The sequence below is a fragment of the Glossina fuscipes genome, unplaced genomic scaffold, assembly GCF_014805625.2.
Source record: "Glossina fuscipes isolate IAEA_lab_2018 unplaced genomic scaffold, Yale_Gfus_2 1, whole genome shotgun sequence".
Classification (NCBI taxonomy): domain Eukaryota; kingdom Metazoa; phylum Arthropoda; class Insecta; order Diptera; family Glossinidae; genus Glossina; species Glossina fuscipes.
Window position 1 is genome coordinate 41,977,418 of NW_023998415.1, and position 11,913 is coordinate 41,989,330.

Below are 11,913 nucleotides of genomic sequence, written 5' to 3' on the forward strand. Positions count from 1 at the left end.
AATTGAAACCGTCGAAGAAGACGATAAGAAACCGCAAACAACGGTAATTGTCGAAGAAGCACCCATTGATGAACAACCAGAAGAAATCAAAGAACTTCCTGAGGAAGTGCGTGTTCTCGAGATTTTGTCCGAAGATGGCAAACCCACAAAGAAAAAGATTCGCACTCGCATCATCAAAAAAATCAAGGGTGATAAACAAGAAGTTACTAAAATTGAAACTGTCGAAGAAGACAATAAGAAACCACACACCACAGTAACAGTCGAAGAAGCACCCATTGATGAACAACCAGAAGAAGTGAAAGAACTTCCTGAGGAAGTGCGTGTTGTCGAGTCCATTTCGATAGATGGCAAACCCACAAAGAAGAAGATTCGCACTCGTATAATCAAGAAAGTCAAGGGTGATAAACAAGAAGTTACTAAAATTGAAACTGTCGAGGAAGACGATAAGAAACCGCAAACAACGGTAATTGTCGAAGAAGCACCTTTTGATGAACAACCAGAAGAAATCAAAGAGCTTCCTGAGGAAGTGCGTATTGTCGAGTCCATTGCCAAAGACGGCAAACCCACAAAGAAAAAGATTCGCACTCGCGTAATCAAGAAGGTCAAGGATGATAAACAAGAAGTTACCAAAATTGAAACCGTCGAAGAAGACGATAAGAAACCACACACCACAGTAACTGTCGAAGAAGCATCCATTGATGAACGACCAGAAGAAATCATAGAACTTCCTGAGGAAGTGCGTATTGTCGAGTCCATTGCCAAAGACGGCAAACCAATAAAAAAGAAGATTCGCACTCGCGTAATTAAGAAAGTCAAGGGTGATAAACAAGAAGTTACTAAAATAGAAACCGTCGAAGAAGACGATAAGAAACCACACACCACAGTAACAGTCGAAGAAGCACCCCTTGGTGAACAAACAGAAGAAGTCAAAGAACTTCCTGAGGAATTGCGTGTTGTTGAGTCCATTTCGAAGGATGGCAAACCCACAAAGAAGAAGATTCGCACTCGTATAATCAAGAAAGTCAAGGGTGATAAACAAGAAGTTACTAAAATAGAAACCATTGAAGAAGACGATAAGAAACCACACACCACAGTAGCAGTCGAAGAAGCACCCATTGATGAACAACCAGAAGAAGTCAAAGAACTTCCTGAGGAAGTGCGTATTGTCGAGTCCATTTCAAAGGATGGCAAACCCACAAAGAAAAAGATTCGCACTCGTGTAATCAAGAAACTCAAGGGTGCTAAACAAGAAGTTACTAAAATTGAAACTGTCGAAGAAGACGATAAGAAACCGCAAACCGTAGTAACGGTCGAAGAAGCTTTTGTTGATGAACAACCAGAAGAAATCAAAGAACTTCCTGAGGAAGTGCGTGTTCTCGAGACTTTGTCCGAAGATGGCAAACCCATAAAGAAAAAAATTCGGACTCGTGTAATTAAGAAGATCAAGGGTGATAAACAAGAAGTTACCAAAATTGAAACCGTTGAGAACGAAAATGAAAAACCTGAGACAATTGTTACAGTAGAAGAAACTGTTCTCCCGAAAATTGATAACCTGGAAATTAAGCAACTTAGGCTTAAGAAAATGGTCCGTGTAAAAGAACCTGTAGAACCTGAAACGGTGATAGAGTTGCCGGAACAAAAAACAGTTCTTTTAGCCGAGAAAGACGATGGTACCCCTATGAAAACAGTAATTAAAACCAAAGTTATAAAAAAGATTAAAGGCCCTAAAATGGAAATCACCAGAGTTCAAACAGTGGAGGAATTTGAAAAAGAGCCAGTTACAACGGTTTTAACACACAACTACGAAGAACCGTTTCCGCAACTTCCGGAAGAGACGTTAACACCTGTTTACGAATTGCCAGAAGAATTTGTTACAACGGAGTATGTAGATGAGCATGGAAATATGAAGACTAGAAAAGTTAAGAAAAAAGTTATTAGGAAACCTATTGGTGATAAAGAAGAAGTAACTGAATTACAAATTGTGCAAGATGAGAATGAAAAACCGAAACTTACAGTTACAATAACTGAAGCAGATAAGCCAGACGAACAACCCAAAGAAATCACTCAAGCAGTGGAGTTGCCTGAACAGCGTGCTCTTCTTGATACTATTACATCAGATGGGAAAATCAAGAAAAAGAAACTTAGGACTAAATCGTATAAGCAAAATAATGAAGTATTTACTATACAAATCATTGAGGGTGAAGACGAGTCCAATGCAACAGTTTACATTGAACAAAAACCCGCCGAAGATTTTAAGATGCGTCTGATAACATTGGAAGAATTTCCTGAAGAAATTATAGAAGCAGAGATAATAGAGCCTGGTAAAAAGCCAAAGAAGAAAACTACTAAAACACGAACATTTAAACGAGATGTTTCACCCTGTCCCGAATTTTATCAAATCCAAACTATTGAAGAAGACGGACAAGAGCCGTACTCAATGATACAAGTTGTCAATGAAGATAGTCTATCGGATATAATTGATATAAGACAATTGGACGATGAGCAAATTGTCAAGAAAATAACTAAGCAAAAGCCCAAAAAACACAAAACGCTTAAGGGTAAGATTACACTTACACTGTTCATAACAACACTTACCACTTTTTATAATGTATGTATACAATCCATGTGTACTATTTCTATTTTGCATTTATATACTTACCCTTATTGTAGTAATATTCTTTTTCTTCTGTATTTATTAAACATAATTATTTCTTTTCTACCTGACCAACACTTATTTTTATATGTGTTTTCATTGATACATATACATACTTAAACAAACAATATATTAAACAGAAGCTGAGCTTACACCACAACAAATTACAGCTGAAGAAAAGCCCGTTTACATAACCACATTTAAGTCGGTACAAAACGAAGTTGGCCAAGCCACAATACAAACTGAAAGCAAAAAAATTACACAAGAGGAAGGCGTCCTCGTTGAGGAAGTCCTTAGTGATTCAGAAACGATTAAGGAACACGAAGATTTCACACCATACCAAATTGAAATTGTTGAAGTCAGCGATATAACAGGTGAATTACTTTATAATTTAATTTATTCTACTAACTATTATTATTAAGAAGAAGAAATTTGCCGAAAACTCTCTAATATATGGCCTTGGAAAAAAGCATATTTTCAGAATTGGTTAGGTTTCCTATAAAAAGAAGAGCAGTAGTCTATTACTCAGTGAGAGTAAATGTTTCATTACATCATAACAAAATCAAAAGTGAAAATGATTGCATAAAAACCCTACGCAGCCAACACTATAAGTTAGCTGTTCTATAAGTTGTCAACAAATAACCTGTTTCGCATTTTTCTTAAGTGTTCACTATTCATTACGTTCTTATATATAAGTGAAAATTATATTCTTATAGTAAATGCCAATAATTTCGAGTGAAGAAATAGCTGATATAAAACACAATTTTAAAGCCATATAATATAATACTGTTTGAGATAGTTTAAGACTAATATAAAAATTTCTTAGTTATTAATGAGCTTGATTTTAAAACATATATATACAAAAAGCAATCTAAACTCATCTATTTATTGCATATTCATGCAATCTTACTGCAAACCCTAGACGAAGGTTCGCACATAAATTATCGCCTTCACTTCGTTATCTTTTCACATACAACCTTCAACTAACTTATTACGAAAATTTGAACTCCCCACAAAATTCATCTTAATTGTATGACATAATTGTTGTGCGTATATTTAAATATAAGATTTTATAAAAAAGAATATTCTTTAGCAATATACAATAAACAAATTTTTATTAAACTAGACCAAGACAACAAATTATACACTATCACAGAACCCGAAGATGTAAGTGAAGACATAACACAGACACAATATGCAGACAAACACGCCAAACAGAAGAAACTTAAACCGAAACATAAAACAACTGCATTCAATGTGATTGAAGAGAAGCCGGAAGAGGTTAGAGTTGAATATTTACCTGAAGAAATATTGGAAATAGAATTGCCAACCGCTGAATCAAGTATAGAAGCTCCAAAAACTAAACTGGTCAAGAAAAGAAAAATTAAGAGTAAGGTTGGTGAACGCGAACAGATTATTGAAGTTACTACTACCCAGGAACCAGGCAGGGAAGAAGAGTATACGGTCGATGTTATCACGAATGAAAAAGAGCCCGAAAAAACGGAAGAACTATTTGAAGGTGCGAAAGTCACACTAGCTGATATGGCAGAACAGCCAAAGCCTAAAGAAAAGAAACCTAAAAAGACGAAACCGGCTAAGAAGGTTAAGAAAGACGAACTAGACGAATACATACAATTCTTAATTCATCAAGAAATTCCAAAAACTGTTCTTCAAGACTATGAACGTATCGAAGTAGAGACTCCGCAAAAGGCTCGTCGTGACTCGGTTAGTAAACCCATAAAACCACTAAAACTTGTACCGATGAAAGTAGAAAACATTGAAATTAAAAAACCCAAACGCATGGAAATAACGTCGGTAGCGGAATTTCCGCAAATGATAAAACTAAAGACACCCAAACAAAGGCCGTCTGAACCCAAGACCAAAAAACAAAAAGTACCATTCAAAACTAAACTGAAGAGCTGGATTAATTTTATACCTTATGCTCCGTACAACTTCCAATTGAAAATCACGGAACTTAACACTAAACGAGGTTGTGGTGAACTATCGCGTAATATTGACGAAGCTTTCAAAATTTTAAAAAGACGTCCCAGCAAATATATACCTGCAGAGATTGAAGAAACTTATCTGGAGCAACATTTGGTAACAAAAGAGGGAGAAAAGCCAGAAGTCGTCGAAGAAATTGCTCCTATTAAGTACAAGCGATCTAAAAAACTTTCGAAAGAGGAAATTACCACAGAAGAAAGAAAACTTAAACTTGGTAAAGGCAAACTTCCAATTACTAAACGGGAAATGGAGGAAGTAAAACTTAAACCATTCGCTGTTGATATCTCAGCAGACTCTATTGGAGAAGAAGATCTTAGTATACAAGAAAAACCCAAGGTGGTAACGAAAAAATCCAAACCGTTAAACACAATACTGGATGTAAAACTTAAAGCTGATTTGGAAGTAAGCAGTGACGTCGAAGAAGAATTCATACCCAAAATTATTGATGTAATTGAATTTGAGCCGGAAATAATTGAAGATGAACAGCTTTCCGCTGAAGACAACAAAAAAATTGTCAAAAAGAAAAAGAAAATTGTACAAAAAACCGAGGCTTCACAGTACGTTGTAGAGATAATAGATTTCCCAGAAAGAGACAAGCAGGAACAGGACAAATTGTATGAAGTTTCGTTTATAATATGCGAGCCAGATGATTCTACTGAATCAAAGATACAAAAAACGCATAAAAAGGTTAAATTGATGAAACCGAACGAATTGGAAGACTTTGTAGCTGAATTGCAAGAACATCCTGTAACGGCTATTGACGATAACACGTTCTATGACATTATTGTTGAAGAATTAGAACCTGAATGTCAAAAAGGAACAACAGAAAACGAAAAGCAATCTTTGAAAACACGTAAAATACTTCATCAGAGAGGCATAGAGGAAAGCATAATTGAAATTATTGAAATCGAACCGGAAAGTGAGAACCAGGAACCTACTTATAAAGTTTTAGTGAAAGACGTAGAAAAAGAAGAAATTATCCGTCCTAAAGAAGAAACTAAGCCGATGAAAAGTAAAATAATGAAGAAGCATGAGCTCGATACCTACATACAGAAACTAATTGAAGCTGAAATTCCCAAAACTGAACTTGAAAGGTACGAAAAACCCGAGTTCGATAAACGTCCGAAAAAATTGAAAAAATCAAAATCGCAAGCACCGCGGGAAACATACGCAGAAAGTGAAGAGACACAAGCTAAAATTACAGACTTCGAACCTACAGAAACGATGCCGGAAATTAAACAAACTGATAAACAAAAGAAAACCTTAAAACCAGCATTAACTGAAGTTGCGCCTATGGAAATTGGCGACTTCAAGTTTTTAATGCATGAAAGCGAACAGGAATCTACCGATGAAAAACAAATGGATTCAATTCCAATGTATCATATAGAGCATGTTCAAGAAAGTAAAAAACCACTTCCCGCATTTAAAGTCAAGGAAACAACTGAACAAACTGAGACCACCGTAGAAACCATTGAAGATCAAGGTAAATTCGTCGAAAAAATCAAAACTAAACGAAAAATTAAGAGACAGATCGGCCCTAAACAATACGAAGTCACAGTTCTCGAAACCCAAGTCGAAGATCAACCGTTCGCTGAAGTTACAGTAAATATCTTAGAATTAGAACCACTACCCACCAATGAAGCAGCCGCAATTGATGCCTCACCGAAATCAAAGAAAATTACAAAGAAAGTAAAAAAAGATCAAGTTGAAGAATATTTAATAAAAATTTGCGATGAAATACCCGAAACCATAGACACTCCAGAGGTATTAGATAAAACTCTTACAGTAGATCAACCTTGTGAAGGAATCCCTGATAATATTAATTATTCTATGGTAAAAGTGCTCGAGGAAGTATTTCAATCGGAACCAGTTCAAGAGGAAGAAAAGAAACCAACTGAAAAAAAGAAAACGAAAAAGCTAAAGTATGATAAAGGCAAAGACGTTAAAATTACTGAAAAGGACATTCTTGAGGTAGATAACGTTACTTCCGACGTTGTAATGAAGCACCAAGAAGAACAACAACAACCGAAGGAGACTTTGAATACCGATTTCTCTATTGATATTTCGGAACAAGATATACTGAAACGTCCTGCAAAACCTAAAAGTATTAAACAGTTAAAACCAGCGGAAACTCGTAAGGAGTACGCGGTGAGAATTGAAGAATTCGAACCCCAGATCATTGTTAAAGATATCATTGATGAAACGGGTAAAGAAGTTAAAGAAATCACTAAAAAAAGAAAATTGAAAAAGACAGCAGGCCCTAAAGAATATTTCATCGAAATCGTAGAATCTTTTATGGCAAATAATCCTACAGCTGATATTGAGATTACTACTACCGAAATTGCTCCTGCAGAAGATTCTGAAGAAGTAAAAGAAAAAAATGTGATTGTCAAAAAATTCAGGAAGAAACGACCTCAGGTCGACGACAAAGACACTTATATACAACAACTTATTGAGCAGGAAGTACTGAAAACTAAACTTGAAGTTTTTGAACCACTTGAATGTGAAACTAAGCAGAAAGAAAAGCCGAAAATAATTAAAAAACATCACAAGAAAAAAATCGAAATTGTCGCGGGTGCTCCGGTCACTGTGCATGAGTTTAACATTCAAGAAATCGAACCAATCGAAGAAGTAAAGCCAGAAGAGACAGATTCTTTAGGAGAAAATGTCCCGGAAAAGTTTACAGCAACTACAAAACTATTCGAAGACGAAGGGAGACCAAAACGAGAAGCAGTGATAAAGGCTAAACAAGAAACAGTGGAAGACTATCCAGTAGTTGTGGAAGAGATCGCAAAGATTATTGAGACCATTGAGGAGCCCACAGAGAGTGGCGAAATAACGCAGACTACGGTTACTAAACGTAAATTAAGGCGAAAATCTGGCCCAGTGGAGAAGGTATTCGAAGTTTGTGAGACTACACTGAAAGATCAACCTGCAGCGGAAGTGGCCATAGTAGAAATTACAGAAACTGCACCAGAAGACGCCACAACCGAAAAACCGGATGAAAGTAAAACAATTAAGAAAGTCAAGAAAGTGCCTAAAGAGAAAGTTCAGGATTACATCATTCAAGTTCTTGAAGAACAAGTTGAACCATATCCATTCGATGAAATTAATGTTGAGCAACCGATTGCCGAGCCACTCAAAGGAGATGAACAAATGGAAAAACGAAAACTGAAACCTAAGCGGCCCAAACCTGAGGAAACAAAAAGAGAAGAGACTATCAGAGAATATACAGTACGTGTAGAAGAATTACAGCCTGAGGTAACGGTTCAAAATATTATCGATGAAACTGGTGAAGAAATCAAGCAAATTCTAACCAAAAGAAAACTAAAAAAACGAGAAGGACCCAAGGAATACTTAATAGAAATAGTAGAATCTTTTGCTGAAAAGAAGCCAGAAGAAGCAGATGTTGAAATTACTACAACCGACATAACACCGAAAGAAAAATGGCCAGAAGAAATTCAAACAGAAAAAGTTATTAAAAAATTCAAAAAGAAGAAGGCTCAGTTGGACGAGACAGATGCATATATACAACAACTTATCGAACAAGAAATACCGAAAACTGAGCTGGAAGAATTTACGCCGCTGGAATTTGAAACTGTGAAGAAAAAGAAACCAAAAACAATTAAAAAACAACATAAAAAATCAGTTGAAGTTTGTGATGGTATTCCAGTGACGGTGCATGAATTTAATATACAGGAAATCTTACCACAAGAAGAAGAAACACCAGAAGAAATTATTAAAACAGAAAACGAAGAACTTAAAACTTCAATTAGTGACGTTCCCGAAGATTTCAGTGTTCGGTATGAAATAAAGGATTATATACCCGAAGAGCTCAAAAGCGAAGAAACGACTGGTCATGAAGAAAAACGTAAACCCAGGAAGGTTAAAAGAGCGGAAATTAGAACTAGTGAGGAACAACCTTTAGTGATAGAAGAAATTGAAGCGATCACAGAGATCATAAAAGAACCTTTAGATAAGGAGAACTTTGAGGAGAAAAAAATTACTAAACGTAAGATTAAAAGCAAATCTGGTCCTAAAGTGCAAGTTTTTGAGATTGCAGAAATCATTAAAGAGGATCAACCCACAGCCGAAGTTACAATTACTGAGATAATCAATGAAGCTTTCGCCACTGAAGAAGCAACAACTGTGGTGAAAAAACCAATTAAGAAAACTAAAAAAGTTCCGAAAGAACAAACCAAAGAATTCATTATTAAAGTTATAGAAGATTTTGTTAAGTCTGATGATGTAATAGCCATGATCTCTGAGGAAGTCTTGGACGTGCCAGCCGATACTGACAAAATTCCTGAAAAGATTAAAAAGTCTAAAAAGAAAAGGGTTTCTATAGTTGACGAACCGTTTGAAATACCAGACATAAGTCCAAGCGAAGAAGTGTCAAAACGTTCTGAATCTCCTAAAGAGATAACCGACGATTCATATAAATTCAAAGTTACTGAAGAAGTAGAGCAAAAAGAAATTAAAGATATAGCGCCTAAAAAGATTAAAAAGTTGAAGCGTAAAGAGCCAAAAGAAACTGAAGAGGCAACAACTTACGATTACAAATTAACGGAAGTAGAAACAAACGAAAGAATTCAGCCTGAAGATTTGGAAGTTTCTGTTACGGAAATCGATAAACAAGAAAATGTCTTCGATGTAGTCGACGATTTAGGAAAAACAATTACACAAAAAGTCACAAAACGAAAGATTAAAAAGCAAATTGGACCTAAGGAAGAAATTATTGAAATAGTTGAAACACAAAAGGAAGATGAGCCTGTAGCCGAAATTACTGTAACAATCACCGAAGCTGAAAAGATTTCAGATATTCCGGAATTAGTGAAAGAAAAACCTAAAAAGCCTAAAAAAGTTAAAAAGGACGACCTACAAGAATACATACAAAAATTAATTGAGCAAGATATACCGAAAACCGAATTGGAGAAATATGAAAAAATTGATATCAATGAGCCAATTAAATTGAAAACGAAACCAAAAAGTCAGCTCAAAAAAGCACCCAAACCAGAAGAATCAGTAAAAACGGAAGAGGTCACTGCAGAATCGCTGGCGATTTCAGTAACCGAAGATGATTTGGACATTCCTTTGTCTCTAAGTGAAGCTCCCAAAAAACCACGAAAAATTTCGAAAGTAAAAAAGAACGATCTTGAAAATTATGTACCGAAACTCATAGAAGAGGATGCACCCAAAACCGAAGTAGAGACATTTGAGGAGATTAAAGTGGATGAATCAGTTAAATTAAAAAAGAAACACCCCCTACAAGTAAAGAAAACTGAAGAAAAGCCCGCAGAAGAAGCAGAGTCTGAACCTGAAAAGACGGAAACAATCCAAAATGACCAAGCTCCTTCAAAAAAACGAAGTGAAGAAGTATTTGAGGTGACTATAAAAGAAGAGTGTACGCCTAAAGAGGCAGAACCTCCAGCGGCCGTTAGTAAAGAGATTGAGTCTCGAGAAAAAGAGAAGAAGAAGAAATCGAAAGCACCTAAAGTTAGTGAAGAAATGCCAGGAAAAGAAGATAACATTCGTGATGATCAATCCGCTGACATAAAGATTATCGAAAAATATGAACCAAGTGAACCGGAATATAAATTTTTATTAAAAGAAAAATCTGAACAACTTTCTAAGCCTAAAATTAAAAAATCTAAAGAAAAGAAAACAGAAATCAAAAAAGAACAACCCGCAGATGAGCAATTGTTTGAAATAATAGTAAAAGAAACTTCTCCAACGTTAATAGAGCCGGAAAAAATGAAAGTTGAAGTGATTGAAACAAAAACTGAGGTTCGTGAACCAATTGATGAAGATGGCGCTCTTGCAGTTCAAACCATTATAAAACGTAAATTGAAACTCCCGCAAAGTCCCAAAGAGGAAGCTATTGAAATCACAGAAATTAAAACAGAGGGTCAACCAGAGGTCGATATTACAGTCGTTGAAACAGAACCTGAATCCGAGGAACAAAAACCATTTAATGTAAAATCTACGAAAAAGAAAACTAAAAAAATTAAAGCTGATGACTTAGACGATTACATACAGAAACTAATCACAGAAGAAATACCCAAAACGGAACTTGAAAGATATGAAAAAATTGAATTTGAACCTACACCCAAAGACACTAAAGATACTTTTGAGGTTGAAACTAAAGAACAACAACCAACTGAAGAAAAACCAAAAATTAAAAAGAGGCACGAACCTAGGATTACTGAAGATAAACCTGTAAGAGAAGAACCGTTGTTGCAAGTTAAGCTAATAGAGGAAGTTACGCCTAAAATTATGAAGCCACTGCCAGTGGTTAAAGTTATTGAAATCGAGCCCGTCGAAACTCAAGTCGAAAAAGTAATTAACGAAGAGGATAAACCCAAACAAAAAACAATCCAGCGACGAAAACTGGAGAAGAAAGTGGATGACACAGCAGAAAGTATAGTACATGTAGTTACGATACATGAAGAAAACAGTTCTGAAGTTACAGTTATCATTGACGAAGAACCGTTGGAAGAAGCGAAGCTACTAACTGAGCAGCCTGAACAGAAATCAGAACCTGCTAAATTCAAGAAACCAAAGAAAACAGTAAAAAAAGTAAAAACAGATGAACTAGAAAATTATATTCAAAAACTGATTGAAGAAGATATCCCAAAGACTACGTTAGAACAATATGAAAAGATTGACATACCGGAGAAAACTGAACCAATTCCAATCGAACAACTAAAAGAACAGGTCATTGCCATTCAAAGAAAGGAAGTTAAAAAAAGTAAACCTCCAAAAATTCCGACTACCGACGAAATACTAAATACTACAGTTGACACTATATATGACATAAAGATCACAGAAACAGAAACACCATACAATGCACCACAACAACAAATAGAGGAACAACATGAGGCAACACAGCCAAAGGACACAGAACAAATCACACCCGTCTCACATAAGGAAATACAGCCATCACAACCAACAGAGGAAACAAAACCAATCAAACACAAAACTAAAAAACAAACTCCTGAGACAAGTAAGTGTTTCGTTTGCCCTTCTTACAATATAGCTTATTAGTCACAACTAAGCATTTTATGTTATTTAATTTTTTTATATCCACCTAAAACTAATGCCTCCGTTTTTGTTCCTGAACCTCCTCTATTATTTTATTCTTGATGGCCGCCTTATAAAATAAACTTTACTCTCTGTTTAAACTTATCGTAAAAATTATATCATATTAAATTTGAGTTTATTATAATTTTAGAAAAGACTTAAACCAAAAACCA

General features: G+C 35.4%; 1 protein-coding gene across 1 annotated transcript in view; it reads left to right on the forward strand.

Moving 5' to 3' along the window:
• LOC119644951 (titin-like) overlaps window positions 1–11,913 on the forward strand; it is a gene marked incomplete at its 5' end in the record, with an annotated part of 41,131 nt that overhangs the window by 15,329 nt on the left and 13,889 nt on the right. Inside the window, 3 exon segments of the mRNA XM_038044694.1 lie at window positions 1–2,558; window positions 2,794–3,027; window positions 3,780–11,663. Of these exon segments, the coding sequence (XP_037900622.1) occupies window positions 1–2,558; window positions 2,794–3,027; window positions 3,780–11,663 (10,676 nt within the window).